The following is a 23200-nucleotide window of genomic DNA, read 5'->3' as shown; positions in this document are numbered from 1 at the left end:
ATTATTAACCTTCTCCAAGGAGCTCTGGGAGGGCAAAACATTTAATGACAATTAACAAGAACTGTGGGGTGTGTTTCTTTCATTTCATACTGAAATAGCATTAAACCAGTTATAACACTGAACAGCTTGTTCTTTCCATGATACAAAAATATTTTTACTGTGGCTTTAGACATTACTTAATGGAACAGTGCCCATCTTAACTGCAACACTGAACATTGAGTCTTATCTGTGTTTCAGATTGGTCCCAAATATGTCATTAAATTGCAAAAATTAGGACAAAGAGAATTTGGAACTCTTAGTTTTGCATAGTGTGTCCAGATTGAGAGACAAATCACTAGCGTGAAGATTAGCGGATTCAGCAGTGTGAAACCCTCACTGTGTTTTGGAGGAAAATATGGCTTCACAAACCTTCATCTTCATCATCTACCGAAGTAGAGGGACGGATTCTCTTCTGGTCTCCAGCTGAGGCAGCTTCAGGTGGCTCCTTTCTCTTCACCTGTAGAAAGGACAGAAATAACCAATTTTGGGAGATATATTTGTTTTTAGATTTACAAGTGCTCCCACTTCATAGCATACAAGAACCTTACTCCCCAAAAATGACTAATGACTACATGGGAGTGCCAACGTTTGCTTTCCTTTTTATGTTTATGAACACATTTTTACTTCAGTTTGTAATTTAAAAGGCAACAGAACAATTAGACCAGTGTGAACATCAATAGGCACTGCCATTGAAGCCAGTTCAAACATCTAAATACACAGAAGTGCAAACATGTGAATTAGGAAAGTTGGAATAAGACGGAAACCTTAAAGTCTTATCACCTCTTTTATTAAATCTGTTAAAGGATTTCTGATGTATGATAAAATAAAGGTGATGTTCTTCCTTACAGATCTCCCAAAACTTTCCATGTTTGCATACTTTCTCTAAACAACACCCTCCCCCCTAACTTTTCCCCATCCTTCAAGTCTTCCAGTGTGTTCTCTATAACTCACATGGGGATAGAGGCAACTGTTAATCCTTCTGCACCATCATAAATCAGCCAGTAATAGCATTGGTGGTGGTGTGAAGAGCCAATACTGGGTTAATTAATCATTTCTGTAAGGTTAGAGAGCTAAAAGTACAGGCAGTTTACTGGGCAAAAAGTGTGCAACAGCTGAGACATTAAAACTGTGGCTCAGTTCTAACATTATTTAGAGTACTCTAGGAAAGCAGGGTTCATATTATGAATAACTAGATATTGAAGGCTGCTCTTACCTTGAAAGATGGCAACCGGATGGCCCCGCGTAACCCAATGCCCAAGCCGATCCCCTCGTAGCCCAGACCTTCTCCTTTGTTCCAGTTCTCCAGAAGACAAGATGTGATGCGGTCCTTTGGTTTTGGCTTCTCCTCATCTTTATGTTCTCCAGATTTTACTGGAGTAAGTGATGCCTATGCAAGACAAGCAGGATTAAAAAAGAGGACACTAACACACTGGTGCAGATGCTAAAAATTGGGTGCTTGAACAAAGCAGCAGCATGAAAGCTCTAATTTCCCTGAACAAGTGCAGACTTTTATTGCCAGCAAAAGGTGTTCAAATCCATCAATAGCACTTATGGAACATCCCTGCTTAACTTCCATTGGAGAAGTTCAGCCTGAACAAATTCTAGGGAGGAGGCAAACGTCAAAAACATCAGAAGGATGCGCCTACTTCCCCTATTGCAGAGTGTCCATCAATTAAACTGCAAACTCTCCACCTTGCCTAGCAGAAAACAACTTTAGTTTGGCATGATCCTTTTGTGGTGCAAAAACCACACAGGTTTTCTAATGTAGGCTGCAGCCCAATATCCACTATGGGTTTTAGGAATTTGCGAAGGTCAGACAGTACCAAGTACACTTTTGCCATTTGTAAAGACATGGACATACTCTAAGCCAGGCATAGGTAAACTTGGCCCTCCAGATGTTTTGGGACTACAACTCCCATCAGCCCTAGCTAACAGGACCAGCGGTCAGGGATGATGGGAACTGTAGTCTCAAAACATCTGGAGGGCCGAGTTTGCCTATGCCTGCTCTGTGCCGTGTCTGAAGTCACACAGAAGTCACACACAAACATATACGGAGAGCTGCCTCAAATGGAGTCATGCATCTAGCTCCATACTGCCTACTCCAAACACAGGTGACTCTCTAGTCTAGGGTTTCAGATAAAAGACTTTCACCCCCCCTACACTGGAGATCCCTTTAAAACAACAACAACCTTGAGTTATAAGGAATCAGACCTGTGCTCTTATACATGCATGCATGCACGCACTAAGCTTTATTATGACAAGTGTATGCCTTGCCATACACCCGTCATGTTACTTGTCTTATCCATTTCCAAGCCTGAACTGGGGGAAACACAGAAAGATGCAAAGAGGCAGGTGGTGCAAACCGTCTTGTCATTGCAAAGCCCTTGGAAAAGAGGTGTGAGATTTGATGGTTACCTTTGCCAGACGCTCTTTCTTGTCCCACCAGTCATCAAATGCCCTGAAGGCCACCACCTCCACCATCTTCCGGTTTAAATCCCTCTTCATTATTGCTTTAAGTTCCTTCACAATCACCAAGAGGACACCATCGACAGTGGCCTTATGAGGATCTTCCTTCTTGGGCTGGTAACCCGGAGGAGGAACCGAGGGGTCAAACTTGGGCAACGGGGGCCACTGCTGCCCACGGTTGATAGCTGCTCCCATGGAAAAGTGCCGGTAGGGAGGAAGGTTCACAAACTGCATCCGGTTCCCCATGAATGGGGGGTACTGGTAAGTGTTCTGCCCTTGCATCAAGCGGCTCAGCATTTGGGTTTGCATTTGAAAAGACATTGACATGCCTCCCCATTGGTTGCCCAAGACACTGATCATATCTACTTGCATGAGGGGAAACATCCCAGGATGGAATGGAGGAAGTGGAGGCAAGATATGAGGGGGTGGGACCCCAGGAGGCGCTGGGAGGGGAGGAGGTGGGACAGTAACTGCGGGGTGAGTTGGGGGAGGCGGGGGAGGGAGAGGCGGAGGAGGGGGCATTGGGAAGACCGGCTGGGGTGGGGGTGGGGGAGGCAGGGGAGGAAAACCATGGGGAGGCATAGGAATTGAGGGAGTCATCACAGCTGAGTTGCCAACAGAGGTATTCACCACAATGTTTTTGGCACATTCTGTGCTTGGAGATTGGTTCATTTCATCATCGGAGATCTCCATGTCTTCCCCTGAAGACTGATGACACTGTGAGGAAGAGAGAAACATATTCTGCTTAGTCTAGGATTACAGTCCCATTAGCAAGAAAAATAAATAAAAACCGGGGAGGGGAGTAACCTCGTCTCCTCAAGTCATGTGCATCCAAGAAGACTTAGTATTTTCTTGGGAGACATTCAGTTCAACAAAACATGTAAAATCACATCCTATGAGGTGCTCAAACTGTCAGGGCTATTTGTATATTAAAAACCTGAAGAACTTTACCACAAGACCATCTTAATACTAACTATTTGGACCCTTCCCCCTAACTATGAGCATCCCCAGTTCGAAATGTAACACTAAAAGCAATCCAGAAATCTACAGTAATCTGGTTTTCATCAAGTATCCGCTGATCAATTTACTACCACCAGAGGGCAGTTGCTTCCAAAAAAGCAAAGTTTACAGAAAGAAATGTGCTCTTTACCAGCCTGCGGGTAAATGAAAAAGAACATGGATTTAAATCAGCAAAGGACAAGAAACTCTCCTGTAACCCTTACCTATTCTTGATTCTGCTTAGGAACAACTCAGGAGTCATAGGAAGGTGGGAGAATATAAAACTGAATATGAAAAGAAGCCACACAGAGCTGTCAATGGAAGTTTCATCTTGGATGGAGAAGTCCCAAGTTTTGCCCAAGGCTACCTAACAAGTTCACATTCAGAGATGATCTCACTCAACTTCAGTTTGTCCCCCGCAAAAATTGAGAAACCACCCTTTGCTGTTTCTTGCAGCAACAGTCTATCACAGGCATAGCCAAACTTGGCCCTCCAGCTGTTTTGGGACTACAACTCCCATCCTCCCTAGCTAACAGGACCAGTGGTCAGGGATGATGGGAATTGTAGTCCCAAAACATCTGGAGGGCCAAGTTTGGCCATGCCTGGTCTATCATGTCAGAGCAAAGTGCAATGAAGTTGGCATATCAGCTTGAAGATTAAAATGATAAAATAGCAGTAAGAGAGGAGAAAAGGCTCATTTGCAAAAAAGGTGGGTTGCTCATGTTTGTTGCTCAGTTCAACAAGCCCTTTAGTGAACATGCTGCAAACACTACTAGAATGGGCCTGTCCCTGGAGCAAGCACACGGCGCACAGAGCCCCGCTGCCTCTCTTCCTTTTCATGGCAATGGTAGTAGTGCCACCCCCTCCTCGACTTACTTTCTGCCACCAATTTAGCAGCAACAGTCTCTCTCACACATTTAAACCAGTGAGTTCCTCTACTTCCACCATCGCTCTAGCAAGAGAGGAGGTGAAAAGTCTCTTGGGTGAACAGAAAAAGGCAGGGACACCAGTCATGGCTCTCAGTGCCAGGAGAGAGTGGGATGGTAGGAACCAAACCAACGGCTTCAAGTTACAGGAAAGGAGATCCCAACTCAACACCAGGAAGAACTTTAGATAGGAAGAGCTCATGGACAGGAACAGACTCCCTCGGGAGGTGGTGGACTCTCCTTCCTTGGAGGTTTTAAAGCAGAGCTTGGATGGCCACCTGTCATAGATGCTTCAGCAGAGATTCCTGAATTCTGGCGCGTTGGGCTAAATGACTGTCAGCATCCCTTCCAACTCTACAACTCTATGATTCTCTGAATATAGGGCCTGGAGGAATCATCCCTATTTGCCCCCTCCAGGGATGACCCTGGGTGGAAAGAAAGGCTCTGTCCATCTCTGCTGGAAAGTGAAACGAGGATAACTTGAATATAGGAAAAGAAAAAGCCTGGATAACATGCTCTGATGCACAGTGTGGGTCAATAAACAGGCAAAAGGCACACCTTGCTGACTTATTTTACTTATGCCATACTCTAGATTGGTTCTTCTTTGCCTCTCTCTCTCAAAAGGTTCTGTGTTTTTTGGCAAGATCATAATGTACCAGGTGAAGCCCAGTGTAACACTTTATGGGGAGGCAATGTTGCAAAAGCCTCATGCCTGGCAACTGACCTGCATGCATAGAGGGGACAAGTTTGGCAATCCAAAATTTATTTTAAGCAATACATTAGAAATATGATGGGGAAATGGGAGAGGAAACAGGAGTGGGGAAATATACCAAAAATCAAAAGAAAACCAGCTGGAAGGAGGAGGCTGTCAATTAAGCAGAGTTCAATTAAAATAAAATTCAGAAGGATAAAAAGCTTGTTCAAGACAAGAGAAATCATGGAGAGTAAGAAAGAGCAAATGCAGACAGCAGGGTGTAGCCAGGGAGGAAGAAAAACAGGGTCTAGGCAGAGAGCAAATGTAGACGTAAAATGCTATGGCTTAGCTTTTTAAAATTGTTTTAATTGAATATTAAACTTTCAGTTCATCAAGTCCTTTTTATGTTACATTCAATGTGAGACACTAATGTTAATGACAGTATGAGGTTAGGGGGAGAAGAGAGGTGGGGGGATAGTGCGGGGAAGAGAGAAGGGGGGGATAGTAAACTTTCATTATTTTACACAGTGTACGTGCCTAGTTTTGCCCCTGCAGAAAGGGCCCTGTAGTAGAGCATAACAGAGTGTTGGACTAGGACCTGGGAGACCAGGGTTCAAATCCCCACTCAGCCATAACTCACTGGGTGGCCTCTGTCCAGTCCCTGCCTCTCAGCCTAACTTACCGGTACCCCACAGGATTGTTGTGGGGATTAAATGAGGAGGGGGAGAACCATGTGCACCACATTGAGCTCCTTGGGGGAAAGGTGGGCTATAAATGCAATCCATCAATCCTGGCCCACAGCCATCCAGTGAGCTTCAGGGCAAGGTGGGAGGCCAGAATGCAGGCCTCCCTCAAAGTCTAACAAGTCTCTCTGCAGCTTCCCCAAACTGATGCCTTCCAGTTACACCATCCCTGCCCACTGGGCTATGCTGCCAGAGCCTCATGAGAGTTGTAGTCCAAAATATGTGGAGGGTGTCAGGTATCAGACATTATCCAGATATCAAATCTATTTTGGCACAGTACCAATTGGTGAATTATGGTGCTGGAGGAGACTACTGAGAGTCCCATGGACTGCAAGAAGATCAAACCTATCCATTCTGAAGGAAATCAGCCCTGAGTGCTCACTGGAAGGACAGATCCTGAAGCTGAGGCTCCAGTACTTTGACCACCTCATGAGAAGAGAAGACTCCCTGGGAAAGACCCCGGTGTTGGGAAAGATTGAGGGCACAAGGAGAAGGGGATGACAGAGGATGAGATGGTTGGACAGTGTTCTCGAAGCTACCAACATGAGTCTGACTGAACTGTGGGAGGCAGTGGAAGACAGGAGTGCCTGGCGTGCTCTGGTCCATGGGATCACAAAGAGTTGGTCACAACTAAACAACAACAGGCACCAATTGGAACCATGCAGCAAGAAAACAAAGATCAGCAGCTCCTTCCAGAGTAGATGTTGCAATGCATATCTGCTGTTTATTCTCCAAGAAGCAGCCAGACAGTGTGTCCCTTCCATCTAGGGTTGTTTTCACCAGTGCTCTGAAGCACACCAGCCCTCTTGAGCCAAAGCACATGGTTTGCAACTGCCACCTGCTATCTACCTACAGGGCTGGGCACTATGCTGCTGCACCCCAATCCAAATGCTTGTTAAAAGACAATACTAAACCTTGCTGGAAGGAAAGAAAACTGAACAACAAAAGGCCTCGTTTACAGTGCTTTATTAAACTCTCACGAGAGGAAATTTAAACTGAGCTTTCCAGACGCAGAGGGGTGGAGGGACATATTCCCCTGAAAACTGCAACTCACTCCCAAGACTACTGGCTTGTAAAGAAATGCCACCGTGCTGGTGTTTGTGGCACACAATGTGGCAGGCTCAGGTGCAGCTTCCTAATTAGTTATCGCCTCTTACCAAGAGAAATTGGTAAAAGGGGCAAGTGAGAAAATGGGGCCGGTGGGGCAGGGAGCAGGGAGAGAATCAGTTGATCACAGCAGGGAACTTGCAGAGAGAGCAAAGCCACTCACCTCTCTCAAAAGAGGGAATTTCCAAGGGATGCAAAATGCCCCTTGTTCGTAAATAACAACTTTGTTTTGCACCAGAGGCTCGAGCAAGAGACAGACTTTTAAGACTCTGACTTATGGTCCATGCCCTTCTTACACCTGTTGTTCTGGAGAGGAGATCTCCACACTCCTGGGGATGACAAAGCCCTTCTTGAGGGATAAAGAAGAGGGAGGTGCTCTAATTTTGGCCAAGGGCCATCCTCCTCTGCTCTAATGTAACAGAATTAACTGGCACCTTGACAATGCTACGTGGATACCCAGGGACTGCACATAAAGACCACAGAGCACGAATGGGGCATTCAGAGCAGCTAACCAAAGGAAATGCAAAAGCACCAGAATTGCCTTGCTGGGACAGACCTTGTTTAACAAAGGTGGCTCTGTCACATTCCTCCCCCCCACCCTCCGGGGAAGGAGGGCAACCCCCCCCCCAGCTGCTTGTCTCTCAGTAACTGGCCTTCAGAGGTACTCAGCACCTCTGTTGGATTTTGCTCTTCCTCAAATCTGTTTTTGATTTTTAAAAACTTTCTAGGGGTTGCCACATTTCTTTTTAAGAAACTGAGACAAAGCATATACAGACCCTCCCATTGCTTCTGAAAGGGATCCAACAGGCTCCAAGTCAAAAGGGCAGAATTTAGAAATGAGCAGAACAACTTCCACCAGACATAGGCTTGCCATACGTCAGGAAAATTCGCGACACGTCCTGGTTTTCAGGTGTAAAAATGTTGTCAGGGGAATGTGGCAAAATGTCATGGAAAACCTGGGTGTATGGCAACAAACAATTCTGGTGGTTTCCTTGAAAAAGCTCAGCAACTTTGTGTGTGTCAGGAAAAGCAGACAGCATTTCATTTAGTTCTGGAAAAGGATAGCAAGAAGACCAGCAATGAAGGCTTTCCATTTGCAAGATGATTTGCGACTCAGATTGTGAAGTCTGCAACACCACGATAACAAGACACTTAGGATGAACCCCCTTCAGACGAAGAAGTATCTCAAATTCTCAACCACAATATCCTCTCAGCATTGCTGCTCTATTGAGCCATGAGAGCTGGGCAATAGCTGCACTTCTCGGCAAAAAACTGCCATGCCATTAACACAGGATGGGGCAAGGCAATATTTAGCATTTGGTCTCCTGCCACCCCATGTTTTCCTAATTTGGAACCGGGTGAATGGAACAGAGGAAGCCTGCAACTTTAATACCATATTCAGATGCTGGAGGAGTGGAGCCTTGGTAATATTTGCCCCCACTAAAAAAATACCCACCACAATACAGTGGTACCTCGGGTTAAGAACTTAATTCGTACTCGAGGTCTGTTCTTAACCTGAGGTACCACTTAACTAATGGGGCCTCCCGCCGCCGCACAATTTCAGAGCTGTCAACCTTCCTTTTTTTTGCATTGGGAAATGGCCATAGCTGTCAACTTCCCCCTTTTTTGCAATGGGGAATGGTGCTGCAATAAGGGAATTTCCCGCAAAAAAAGGAAAAGTTGACAGCTATGCAATTTCTGTTCTCATCCTGAAAGAAAGTTCTTAACCCGAGGTACTATTTCTGGGTTAGCGGAGTCTTGAACCTGAAGCGTATGTAACCCGAGGTACCACTGTAACAACAACAACTATTCCTTCATTGTTTCTACATTTTAAGCCATGGGTGCTCAAGTGAAAAGAACACTCTGCTTGGCATACTCTGGTTTCTCTGCAGATCATATAAAAGAACACTCCACTTAGCCATAAAACCAGTTTCCTCTTACTAGGTTTGCAAAACATCCAAACAGACTTTAGGTTTGGAACCTATTCTGCGTTACAAGGCGCAGACTCAGAATACAGTACATGATGTCATAATAAAAACAAGTATGCTTCTAAACATGTACAGAGTGTGGTTCTCTCACTACTGAGAAACCACATTGCAGCCCATCATGCAGCAGATATGAGGATGTCAAGGTCAGAGGATGCAGTTTCCAATGAGGTGTGAGCCTTGGTGGTGTCAGACCTTCTCTTGTTAGAAACTGAGCCCCCACACCCAGCAAAATAAGATTCCTTGACACATCTACATGGAAGCAAGTTTTATTGATTTCAGTGGAACTTGTACTCCAGGGGTGACCTTGAGATCACATTCAAAAGCTCTGCTATCAGGATTCATAATAATCTGGGCTGAAAGTAGATGAATAGCATGGTCAATGTGTTTGTGACAAATTACATTTCTCAACATATGCTTACTATTATTTATAAAATGAATACATACATCCAAAACAACTAATTTAACCAAATGAACAAAAAAATCACAGCAAGAACAATTCTAGGGATCACTGCCCTCAAGCTTTCCAACATAAAATTTCTTAGAAAAGGCCGAAATGATGTGTAGCCAACACTGCTGCTTTCTAAGAAGGTACAGTAAGAAGACTTTGTGTAATATGCAAACTTTGAAAGCCTCAGAGTCTAATCTGGCACCTGAGAGCGAAAGAGGTACTCTTGCCTACAACCACAACTGGTTTTCTATACTTTCTACAATTAATATGATAGAAGAGAGCCATTCTCCTGTCAGCTTCATTGCTGAGCAAGTTCTTCCCACTTTCTAATCCTGTAGCAACAATGAACAAGCACTGCATGATCAAACCTACAGGCAGACTGTTTTCAGGTAGTTGCAGACTATAATCCCATACACAGTTAAGATGGGAGTAAATTCCACTGCATTCAATTGGTCTTACTTCTGAGTAGACATGTCTAGGATTTTGCACCTGATTCTAAGTCCCAGGTAGAGATCTATCATTTAATAGCCAAAAACTCATAATGTCTCGCATGGATTTTTATCAGTGTGGCATGCAATTTGTCAAATTTAGGAAAGTGCATAAGAAATTAGATGAAAGAGGAAAGGCATTTGGCTATGCAAATCTCTCAGTCTCACATGGCCTCTCAATGGGTGAGCAGCTCTAATCTGTCCAATGGGAGATCCACTGAACATGAAAAGACAAACATACATGACTCTAAATTGTAGCAGAGTAGTGAAGGATCAGCGTGTTGCAATTACTATTGCGGCAGATGTAGCCTTGGAAGACCAGGGTTCAAATCTATCTTCACACATTAATTGGACGTCCTTGGCCAAGTCAACAGGACAGAGGCACACATCACACGAGGGATCCATTTCAGGGCTCAGAGTGGCCCCCAGCTTGAAAGAAAGCCTGTGGGTTAGGTCATGACCATTCTGGCTGACCTAGCAGTTATTTTGGCCATCTTTACCTGAACACACTGATGAATTACTTGCTGCCTGAGAGTAATCCACCAGGGACTGTGGGCAAGCAGTGTCCAGGGTGAGATCCAGACGTGGGTACAGCCAGAACCTGTAGGGTAATGGTCCATTTATTGCAAAATAGCAGCTGAACCATTTGATTTTATGACAATACCTCCTAACAGGATCATAAGGTGTTACAGGCTGCTACATTTTAAGCAGGGGAGAGGAATCTTTGACCTCACCATTGATGTTGCTGGATTACAGCCACTGGCCATGCTGCATGGGGCTGAAGGAGGACCACAGATTGTTCTAAGCAATAGTCAGAGGGAACACAGAACTAATAAAGGTAACTGTACGGTCTGGGTGCATTCATATGGGGAAACCTGGTCCTTAAGGTATTGGAGCCCGAAGCTGCATAAAGCTCAAACTTGGAACGAAGCCTGGAAGCCCAATGGTAACCAATCCAGTCTAGTCAGCATTAGTGTTATAGGCTCAAGCTGTCTTGCCCAAGTGAGCAAACAGGCTACTGAATTCTGCACCAGTTGCAGTTTCTGAACAGTCTCAACCTAGAGGTTACCAGAGCATAGACAACAGAAGCTAGACAATCCCCCTTCAGATTGAACCACAGCCAAAGCTGATGAAAGGCACTCTGAGCCACAGTGGCCACTTGTGCCTCCAGGAACTGTCATGAATCCAAAAGTACCCCAAATGTGCACACCTGTTCCTTCATGAGAAGTGCAATCCCATCCAGGACAGGGAAGCATCCACTAATAGAGCCTCAAGTCTTATCTGGATTAAGTTTATTGGCATATTGATGACTCCGAATCTATAGATGATCCCAACCAGATTTATGCTGATGTTAAACACTGCGGAGTATCAAAGTGAACCCCTGCAAAACCCTACAATGATCTCTCCATCACTCCAGAAGGACATCCTGATATCGAAAGGAGTCAAGAGATCAAGGAGAACAGGGTCACACTCCCCATCTCTCTCCTAATAAAGGTCATCACCAAATTCTCATAAGTTCTTCCCTTGCTTCTTCTTGCTAATAGAATGGACATAAGACAACCCACTGCCTGAACCCAACCCTGTAAAATTTTCACTGGGGGAGGGGTGGGCCAGAATCCCACTGTGGAAATTAAGTTTGTATGAGAAGGGCACTTCAAAAAGCACACATGAAGCTTTAATAGATAAAGATGTTAGTCTATGCAGAAAGAGGAATATATTACCAAAGAACTGAAACAACCGATTTCAGAGCAGAATTGCAGCAGCTGTTAAACAGCATGTAATGACACAACACTAAACAACAGGAGGCAAAGAGAGAATATCACATGCATTTGGAACTGAAAAGGGATAACAGGGAGGCAGAACACAGAGGGAGCTTCATCCAATATAGCTACACAAATTCCTTCCAGTAATAGATGCAACTTAATGGGGAGCACTTCCAAGTACATCAAAATGTGTGAAGCAAGTTCACTGGCTATGTGGCAGACTTTCCCCATAGACTGTGGCAATGTCCATCAACACAAATATATGGCAATCATAATTTTAAACAAAGTGAGAGATGTAAGTGGATGAATTGAACCTGCAAATTGAATTAGTATAATGTTTGAAAGGAAGAGCAGGAATAAAAATGGTGATATGGAATTCAACCTGATTTGTTAACTGCTACATAACCAGGAACTGTATTTAACCAGTAAGGCAGGAGGGCACCTGTACTGAATGTGTGCAACAGTTATGATGCTGACAGAAAAAAGTGGACATTGCAACAAAATGTTGCAGTGCCATGTGTTCCTGCTCCACTAAGCCAGCCATGCCCTCCAACACGATATGCCATTCCATTTCCCCTGTTTTCTTGCCAGAACAGACTGTTCTGAGGCCACTGAGCAGGCTCAGCCCTAACTTTTAGGGTCCCCCCCCAAAAAAATCTGTTGTATTTCTGCACACCTTGTGATCCCCCGTATTTGCCGATTCCTCATTCTTGTGTGTGACTAGTGCTATTTTGGCTACATAAGTAGCGGCACCCACAGTCTGAATATGTAGAGGGCATTACTGCATACAACAAAGGCCTGCTATTCTTTATAACAATCGTTATAATACCAATCATTTTGCATTATTTTTATTCATCTGAACTTTGTTTTTCCAAAACTATTTACAGGTATTTCATACAATTATATATTCCTTGATTGTTTAAAAAATCATTTAAAAAAGAATAAAACACTAAAAAACAGCACAAACAGTTAAAAACAGCTATCTGAAACATTCAAATAATAATTAAAATTAAATAATAATTAAAATTAATTAAATAATTAAAATCAATTATAAGCAACTCCAATAAAAAGCACATTGGCTCCTGCAGACAAGAGGTGGGGCTATGGAGCTAGCAAGTAGCATCCATGGGTGGGAAAACTCTGGCAGTTCACAACTAAATAAACCAACAGGAGCTCAAAGGGAGGTGGTGTACTGAACTCTCACCACTTGGTGAATGGGCAGGCCATTCACTATGATGCCTGCCACTTGGTTTAGACCAAAAGGGCTCCCACACTTTGGGGCATTTGTCTCTGGTCTACTGAACCAGCGAGATAGGACCACACCAGTCCAGCATAAGGGCTGGCCACCCATATCTTACCATATTAATTTCCCAATTCCTTGTAAAAATAACCATCACTGCCAAAATTCAAAGCAAGGTAATATTCCAGGGAGTTTGAGGTACAGATCTCATGCAGTTCACAGAGCAACTAGTACCAAGCACTACCATGTAAAAACATAAACACAGAAGGAGTCACCTCTGATGGAATTATGACTTTTCATGATTCAACAGATGTTCAACAGATTTAGCCAGCTTCCTTCCTGGAGGCAACAAGAACTGGGCAATTCTTTGAGCAAACCAAACTGTGTTGGAGCAGGTCATCCAGGACAGCACATGGGGAAACCTGGGGATATTGAACCCTGCCATAAGGGAGGCTAGAATAACCTCCTATGTAATGGTCACCATTTTAAACAGAATCAGTAAGCTGTAATAGTGCAGAATGGATCATTTATTGCCCAGCCTAGCATTTTAGGGTTATTTATTTAATCATTCCTTTCAGAATGGTTATTTCTCCTAATGTGCATATTGAAGATGGCTTAACACAGCTTAGTTCTATCCCAATATGTGAACACATAGCTCTACATTAAAAGACAGTTACAATGGACTCCACAAGTGACAATTTTAACATATTTCCCATTGTGACTGGATTTACTAGCACACAATTAAACATGTTCCCACTTTCATGTATTCCCACTTTTCCTTCCTTTGTCGTTGGTTCATTTTCCTACATACTGAATCTCTGTGCTTCCTTAAATACAGATGCTCCCTCTCTTAACCTTAGTTACCACAGCATCCATTTGACCAAAAGACACTTGTGGCCTGATCCAGTGCATGTTTATTCAGAGGCAAGTCTCAATGAGTTTGATTGGACTTACTGCCAGGTAAGTATGTACTGGACTGTAGCTTCCAGTGACGCTATTTCAGGGATCAATAACAGGAATTTTGAGATGCATCCAAAGAAAGGATCATAAAGAAAGTCCACTACATTGTCTACTTCCAGAGCTGAATGTAGAGCCTCTGTGCCTTTTTGGGAGTCAGGTTAGAATCCAACTCTTAAAAAAATAAACCAGGTGGTCAGTTGTGGAAAAGCCCCTTGACTTCGAGCACAACAGTCTGCTTAACTGCTGTAACAATCAGGGCCAACCCAGGGCATTTTGACACCTGAAGCAAACCACAATATGGTACCCCGCTCCCCACCAGGGAAGAAGGGGTGAGTGAAAATCTACATCAAGATGAAGGAGGGAAATAAATATCTGCATTGGGATATGCTGACCCTGTGGATTCTGCTGCCTGAGGCTGTCACCTCACCTTGCCTCATGTGTGGGCCGGCCCTGGAAACAATACATAGCTTATGGAAAGAGTGTGTGTGTGTGTGTGTGTGTGTGTGTGTGTGATTGGTGTGGAATAGGCCATTGGCCCTAGATATGGGAAGCATATATTCTGATCACCTATTGGCAGCAAATCTCATTGAGTGGTCCGAAGAATGACACCCTCTCTGTGTGCACAGCAAATGCCTGGCCATTGGGCTGCAGCCCCTCCCCATTCAGAATATGCCTATGAATGCCAGTTGTTGGGGGAACATGAGCAGAATAGTTCCTGTCTGGCTGGCCACTGAACTGGGATGCAGGACTAGAAGGGCCATTGGCCCAATCCGGCTGCAGATGCTTCTTGTGGCAATGTTCCTGTTCAGAACCAAAGCTCTGAAAAGGCATGGGATGGGTCATACATAGGAAAGAGAATTACAGTACCCCACCCTGGGGTTGCTATGCAATGAAGGGTGGGGATATAACTTCAACAAGACAATAAAAATTGCACCCCAATGCTGTTACTTCATTTTATAATAACATATCCTAGACGTCACACCTGTCACACTCACAGCTACAGGAAACTGCTATCCACGGATAAACTGCAGCATACATTTCCTCTTTTATGTGAATTATGAATTATGAAGAAGACAATGCAGATTGTGGAATCTCCTTTTGGATGGAAAGGTGGAGACACTGAAAGTGCCTACTCTCTTTCCTGCCAAGACATCCTCTATCCCTGCTTCTCTCCTCTTGCTGAGGAATTCTCTGAAAGCCCGGCTATGAACAACAGCCTCACAATAGGCTGAAACATGAGCCTCTGCTTTCCCAGCCTCTTCATAGGCTAAAGCCTGGCACTCCTCTCCATCTCATTTGCAAGCTGGAAAAGCAACAGCTCACATTTCTACAGGAGTAATATATCAGTATTTCAGATTCAGTCCCACCAGAAAGGGGAGGGGAGATGACAACAACAAACAGCAAACTATTAAGCTGGAATCCGAAGTCACTTAAAAAGGGAGAGCTCACTAATTGTTTTTATTTCACTTTTTATATTATTTTGCATTCTTGTGTTACATAGACAGCATCATTTTCAAGACAACCTGCATACAAGCTGGCAAATTTGGAACTATACTTGAAAATCTGATAACTAAGTTCAAGTAAACACTATCAGCGTTCTTTAACTCATGTGCAACTGTACTCGTTCTATGTGCTTATTTTATAGTTTTGTTTGTCATATTTTAATTTTTATCTGTTATAATTGTTCTCAGTTTTACACACATTTTAAAATGAATTTTTAAAAAGACCAATTTTTTATATTTAATTATGGAGCAGGAAAGGTAATAAGCCCCTGTAGAATGACTGAGCAACTCAATGAGAAGGCACAAACAGCAACATGTTTGAAAAGATACTGCAGTGAGAAAGAGTGCATTTCATGAGATCCAACCCTGAAGCAGATGCACAACTGAATCCTATGCATGACAGCTTGGAAGTAAACTACAGTACTTTAATATATCACAAGGTTAGCAGATAACAGACAATATTACAACTCCAGGGAGCCTAAAAACATTTACAAGTTGACAGACCAAATGCTTGTTGAAATAAGGTGGTGGCTTCCAAGTGACAATAGCACAACCTGGCTAAAAATTGTTTCCCGTGGGAGGTTTAACAGCAGCAAGGAAAAGAGACAGCAGCAGGTCCCTTCTTGTCCCAGGAGTCAACCCAGCTGATGTGGAGAGGGAATTTTCAACACAAGGATCATGCACCACACCTTCTCTGGCATACTCCTAACCAATTCCAATGCAAAGGAATCACATCCATGTAGGGTTAAGTCTCCCATCTTACAAATTAAGCACATCTTGTTTTTAAGTTAAACACTTTATAGCATGTGGGTGTTCACCACAGATGCATACAGGCAACTCCCCACTCACACAGGGGTTGTGTTCCTGGTCACTGTGCATTTCAACAGGACACGCATAAGTCTGCCCAGACCCTGCGCAGTGCAGAAAACGGCACACGTGTGCCGATCGTGCACAAGTGGGTCAGAGCCTGTACACATATTACACACAATTATTGGGCTGAGAATTGGAGGTTGCACCTGTTTAAAATCAGCAATGCAATTCTCAAATGCAAAGCTCTCCACACTGCTTACACATATGTAAAGCTTATCTGAACCACTTACCTCTTCCATTTTTTCTGGAATTGGACTATCGTTATCAGGCAACATTTCTTTAGGTTCAGAGGACTCCGTTTTGGAAGTCCTACTCAGCTGGTCAAGGGGAGTCAGGCTAGCATCAGGCATTCCTTTCGAATTCTGAGAGAGAGAAGTTACTCCAAGAATTGGCTCATCGTCGTCAGAATCCGGCAATGGTGTTGGACTAATGTCCTCCAAGCCTGTGCTGGAAGGACGTGAGGAAGGGGTTTGTGCTCTGTAGTTGGGCTGAGAGTTGGAACCAAATGTTGCAATTGGAGAAAGCTGGGAGGAGGAGGAGGAGATGGGGCTACCTTCCATTCTAATCTCATTGTCCGAGTCATGCTCATTGAGAAAATATAGCTTTGTTCTCTGCTCTTTTAAGAGCATCTCAATTCTTGAGTCCAAACTGTTGTGCTGAATTTCAGATTCTGTGGTTGGGGTGCCTGGGGTCTCGCTCCTTTCTGGAGTCTGTGTGAAGGGTACCACAGGTGGTTCATTGAGACTGTTGGGCTCAGGTGGAGCTGGGGGCTCCTCAGGTTTGTCCTTCACAGGAACAAAGTCAACAGTGGCAGTGGCGCTGCTTTCAACTGCCATCTCCGTTGGCGTTGGTGGCGGCCGACGGTACTCAGCATCTCTGGACGTTTGGGGATACTGCGGCTCTTCAGGCTGGGGAAACGTTGTGGGTGCCTGGTATGGGGAGAAAGCGGACTTGAAAGTTGAAGAACCTGTGTGGCTCAAAGGAGGAGTGTGGGAAAATTGCAGCGCCTCTTGAGGGTGGGATTTGAATGCACTGAACTGATGTTCTGACCCTCGGAAAACACCAGCTGAATTATGAACATAATGGTGGCCTGGGCGTCTGTTATAAGCATCTGTAAATTTTGTTTCGTGTCTTCTGGGTTTATACCCAGAGTCCTGACTAAAGTGGTATGCAGGTGTTGTCTGACGACTAGAGTACGCAGAATCTTGGGAAAATGGAGTCCCCAGCCGTGGGGTAAGAGGGGTTCCTTGGGACTGAGGAGTGAATTGGCTGTAAGAGTTTGGGGTATCTTGCCGACAACTGGAAAAGGCGGTATCATGGGAAAATGGGGTACCACTGTTTGGGGTAGCTGATGATCCCACAGAAGAAGCACTGTTGTCTTTTAATTGTTTCAGAGTTTCAGCCAGCTGCAAAAAAGGAAAACAGAAAAATATGCATACATTTCTGAAGTTCCGTTGGAAACATGAGGACTTGAGCAGTGGGCCTAGCAATGCGCACATCGAAGGAACGCTTAAGGAGCCACTTGACATGCATACATATAAACACTGCTGCCGCAAGAAGATCAAGAGTGGCAGGCCTCAGTACTAGCCCTACACTGGACAAAGGTTCCTGAAACCATCCTTTCATCTAATCTACCAGTTGTTGTTTTCTAACCTCTAGTGCATGTTTGTGTAAGGTAGGGTGGGGTTAATGAAATGAAATTTGGCTGAATTGCAAAACAAAACAAAAAACAAAACAAAAACCCGGGATCTTTGAACACACCCGGGCAGCTGGAATTTTTCCAGCTATTGATTTTTTAAGAACCACATGCACAACCAACTGATCACTGTCAATTAATAGTTACTTTGAAGTCCTCTTCAGCCATTGTAAATAGACCATTTCCAAGTTCTGAAGTTCAGAGAAAAATAAAATGAAAGGTTTGAGAACTATGATGACAGTAAACCTAATACATATTCGACCAGGCAGTATCTGTAAAAAATAAATGACTCTATCCCCATCTTTCATGAATGGCCATGGAATTGATCTTGAAGCTAACATGGCAACAGCAAATCCATAGCCAATAAGATCAAACACTAAAAAGAAATCAGGACATCAAGTAACCGTGGGACTCAGCAGAAAGGACTTGACATTGTTAGCCCACTGTTATTCTCAGATGAAGAAACAAATGCCTATTATTAGGCCATCTGCTTAAGTGGTTTTTGCAAGCGGTGGATGGCGAGAACTCCCTGCAATCCCTGTGTAAATAAACCCAGTGTGTGGTGGCTGATGCAGATAAATCTGAGGGGGAGTAAAGAGAAATGAACACTAGTGAATGATAAGGGAAGAACACAAAGTGAGGGAGTGCGGCATGGCTGAAGGATCAGCTGCCCACAATATAAACAGCGACAGGCTGGCACATGGCTGGCTGATCGGCATCACAGGGCACCTGCCAAGGCTCACAGCGCAGCCTCCAGCTGCCTTCCCCTTCCTGCTGGGTAGACAGGGCTCAAAGATTGCAAGCAGGCAGTGGTGCCAGGGTCAAGAAGGGTGTCCCAACCCCTAGCAGCCCATTCAGAAAATCTTTCTAAGTCATAATATGTAGGATCAGGAATGAGCACTGTGCCCAACACACTCCTCCTGTACCCTCACAGGCAGGGCTTAATTTTGGTACCACTTGATTTAATAACGCCAGGATTTGTCATTATGTCCAAACCAAAAACAACCAGTATTAAACCACTGTTAACAATCCTGTGGTTTGGAGGGCTCCCTTAAACCACAGTTTGTGGGTTTGGATGTAATGGTGAACAATGGACAAAGTAATGAATTATGATCCCTACACAAGAGAAAGAGGGAAAGGAGCATTGATCAGAGGATTGTCTGAATGCAGCCTTTAATTTGTGACGTTACTCAGGACTGTAGAAGAAATGCCATCCGCATGTCAAGAAACAAATAAACGTGAACATTCCCTAAGTTCATGGATTTCAAGGAAAGGCAAGAACCTTGCTCAACAGAGGGGACTCAGGTCCACGAGCTGTAGATCTGTTATGTTTTCTTATTCAAACATCCAAAAGAAATGTTAAGGGAAACAAAAGTTATAATGAAAATGAAGAAACCAAAAGCAAGCAGATTTCTTTTATTTTACATTTGCCTGATGAAAATAAAGGTTATGAAATTTAAGTATTCAGAATAAACAGACTGAGCAAATGACAGAAAATGTCAGCACTCACAATTTTGGGCAAAATACACTTTACTGAACTAGCAAGTAGGCTCCTAAATAAAAGTAACTAGAAATTAATGGATATTTCAAGGTACTCATCAATGCCTCAACAGAAAATGTTTAAACACTTATAAAGGGTGCAGTGCTACAAACATTTACGAGGGAGCACATCCCACAAAACTTACTTGAATTTACACCTGCATCAGCTTCTTGGCTGCACTGAATGGGGCTTTCCGGTCCCGCAAAATAGTCTACGCAAGCAGGCTAGACAAGCAGCCACATGGATTAGATTCAAACGCAGCCACTTTTGCAGCTAGAACTCCCCATGTCACAAAATCATATTCTGTTTGTTCCATTAGTGGAATTTTTTTTTAACATGGCAGAAATTACTCAACAATAAGTTTTAGCATTTTATGCATTCTGTCTTTGTAGGCATTCTGTGCCAAAACTTAAATATAATTGAGAAATTCCCCCCCTCCTCCACACAAACAACTTGATCTTAAGGGAGCAAAATAGGACATTGGGAAGGAGGCAGCCTTTACAGCTGGTTCCTACACACCTATTTCAAGTCTTATGGGCAAACAACAGAAAAGTCAGAACAGGATCTTTAGTTTTATTATTTATTTCTTAAATTTTATATAGCACCTTTCTACCAATGCACCTAAGGTGGTTTACAATTTTAAACTACTAAAACACAGTCCAACTGGAGCAGGCCTCGATATTGTCTCGGCGTGCCTCCCACCCTCGCTGCTTCCTTCCCACAGGGGAAGGTTGTGGACTCTCCTTCCTTGGAGGATTTTAAGCAGAGGTTGGATGGACATGATTCCTGCATTGCAGGGGTTTGGACTAGATGACCCTTGGGGTCCCCTCCAACGCTACAGTTCTATGAAGGTTAAATGTAAAGCTTACAAATTTGATAATCAAAATTATTATTACTTGTTAGAACAAAAAGGGTCATTGTTAATATTTTATTTTTCATCTCCTGTTACATTAACTCATCTGACTCAAAATATTTTTTAAGAAACAGAATACAAGCATGTGACCTTAATTCACAGCCCTATCAATTAATCAGATGTAGCATTAGTTGACTAATCTACCTGCTGAACACATTAAAACATGAAGTCCTAACAAGGACGAACAAGAAAAAATTTGGCCTGCTGATCTGCATACATAGCACCTACACACAATTGCCATGTCCAGAATTAGAATACAGCTTGGAACAGTTCCATAGATCTAGTAGAAGGTCTAGCAGTATCTGGAACTTCACAAGGACTTGCCCGCCATTCAAGAGCCCCCTGAAAAGGAAGGCTGGAGATGACAGATGTCTGAACAAGAATGTCAAGAATGCATTTCTTGAGGAGACAGAAAACAGCAGGCAAACCACCATTTGTTGTAAATGAATATCATCTCAGAATTCCCCAACAGACACAGTGTGTGCCATTAAATCACAAGTAAGTGAAAAGGTACCTGCGCAGTTTCATTCACGGTGGGCGATACATCCGGCTCATTCTCCACAGGTAGAGTCTGAGGAGTGTAGAGTCCATTCACAAGAAGTTGATAGAAATGCATGCGCTTTTCACCTGGACAAACAGCAACAACTTTATTAAAAAGAACACACGACAATTCCATCTAGAATTCACATTTTACCAAGTCTCTCTGCAAACCAAGCCTGAACAGGCGCCAGTTCTGACTCTGTTGAAATATTCAGTATCAGCTTGTTAGGCCAAGTGAAGCAAAAAATGCCTCTTTGTGGTACACACAAGCACAAGAGTGCTTCATTAATTGATTTTTATCTTGGCCTTCAGCAACAGACTTGGAGCAAAGTCCTTTTCTTGTTCTATCCTCACAACAACCCTGCCAGGTAGAGTGAATAGCCCAAGGTGATCCAGTGAATTTCATGGCTGAGCGTGAATTTGAACCTGGGTCTCCCCAGTCCTAGCCTTAAGTCTCTAATCATGGCACCACTCTGGCTCCCTACTTCCAAAGGCAGATGACCCAATTCCAGATAGCCTGCTTCAAGAGGAGTGGAGAGGGGTAACAGAACACAAAGTAGTAGAGGAAAAAGGTTAGACAAGACAAAGTTGTTCCCTCTTTTATTGCCAATGTTGGTGCATTTTATCAAGGAGAGTATGTCTCTTCAACTCAGGACTGCTTCTTCACAGAACTGGCCTCCCTCTGCTCAACATGTTCTCAAGGGAGGAGAAACAGTTTAACAGCTGTAGGGATAAGACTATTTTATAGCAAAAATGTGTCTGCATTCAATAGTAAAATGTGATAAATCTTCTAACTCCACAAGCCCAGCTCGTTAGAAATTGGACATCAAATCAGTTTTTCTGTAAAAGGCACATTGTATGTGATCTGTAAAAATGTAATAATATTTGTCTTTTTTTAAAAAAAGTCACCTGCTTCCCCTGACAGTGCCAACTATGTACATATGTATGTATTTTGATGAGCTTACTGATGGTTTTGCTGTTCATCTATAATTTGAGTTGATTATTTTAGGTTGTCCTCTTCCCTTGCAGCAGTGTTGACAAAAGATATATCTTTATGTATTTATTAAAATGAAGCCTGCAATCCTATGCACGCTAACTTGGGAACAAGCCCTGCTGAAATCAGTATGACTTACTTCTGCATAAAGAACATGAATAAAGTCAGTCTGCACAGCTAAACAGCTAGCCTTGTTGTGCAGCCAGCAAACTATTGCCAGAATTTTAGGCTCCAAGACACTAGAAGCACAATCCCAGGGTCTGCTGTGCAAAGAGAAAACAGAGCAGGAACCAGTTCCTCCTTCAAAGTTATGGTGTCTGTATACAGACAATAACTCAACCCAGTACAACCGGAACAATGCCATTAAGGCAGCAGAGCTGTGCTGGGGATGAGGGTACACACGCCATCACTAAGTCGAGTTCTATTCAAGTCAGCAAGAAATAAAACTGTCAATATTGAACTGCATTTATTCAAATTTATGGTGTAGCCACACTCAGGAGTATTGTGGACAGTTCTCTCTGCCACTTCTCAAAAAGGATACTTGTAGAGCTGGGGAAAGGGGCAGGAAAGGGCAGCGACAATTATTTATTACTTATTTATTTCACAATACTTATCTACCACTTGACTGTAATAAAACTTCAAAGCGGCTTACAAAAATGATCAAGAGGACAGAGCACCTTCACTATGAGGAAAGATTACAAGAGTTGAGGCTTCTTAGTTTAGGAAAAAAAGGTGTGTAAAGTAGGACACGATAAAGATTTATAAGGGAGTTAAGTTTTTCTCCCTCTCTCATACTTCTAGAACCCAATGGGATCATCTAATGAAACTGAATGGTGGGAGAGTCATACTTCTTCCCAAAATGTGTAACTGAACTGTGGAATTCACTTCCACAAAATGTGGTGATGTCCATCAACTTAAGACAGCTTTAAAAATGAATCAGACAAATTCATGGAGGATAAGGCTGTCCATGTCATGATGGCTACATCTTACCTCCCGGGTCAGAATCAACATTCTGTACCTCTGAATCCCAGCCACTCAGGAACAACAGTGCAAGAAGGCTACTGCCACCATGCTCTGCCTGGGAGCCTCAAAGGCACCTGGCTGGACACAGTGGGACTAGGGGGCCTCAGATGTGAGTTACCAGGGCGGTTTGTATGCATCCACTGGTGCATTGTTGCAGTAATAAAACAGGAGCATCCAGTGCCCCAGGGTGCAAGTGCTGAACAAACTAGTAGTAAAGCAGCCCCCTGCAGGCACCCAGTGGTTTGCGGTATAATAACCTGT

The 23200-nt window shown here is 43.6% G+C and overlaps 1 protein-coding gene across 2 annotated transcripts in view; it reads right to left on the bottom strand.

Annotated features, from left to right (window-relative positions):
* Window positions 1-23200, bottom strand: part of SETD1B (SET domain containing 1B, histone lysine methyltransferase) — a 46251-nt gene that overhangs the window by 18657 nt on the left and 4394 nt on the right. For both annotated transcript variants that reach the window (XM_033174187.1, XM_033174188.1), the window contains exons 5-9: window positions 20897-21009; window positions 16464-17639; window positions 2455-3222; window positions 1253-1426; window positions 409-496 (exon numbers count right to left, since the gene is read on the bottom strand). In XM_033174187.1, the coding sequence (XP_033030078.1) occupies window positions 409-496; window positions 1253-1426; window positions 2455-3222; window positions 16464-17639; window positions 20897-21009 (2319 nt within the window). The remainder of the gene's footprint in view (window positions 1-408; window positions 497-1252; window positions 1427-2454; window positions 3223-16463; window positions 17640-20896; window positions 21010-23200) is intronic.

This window comes from Lacerta agilis, chromosome 17 (genome assembly GCF_009819535.1).
Source record: "Lacerta agilis isolate rLacAgi1 chromosome 17, rLacAgi1.pri, whole genome shotgun sequence".
In the NCBI taxonomy this organism is placed as follows: domain Eukaryota; kingdom Metazoa; phylum Chordata; class Lepidosauria; order Squamata; family Lacertidae; genus Lacerta; species Lacerta agilis.
This window is presented reverse-complemented; position numbering and strand designations above follow the sequence as displayed.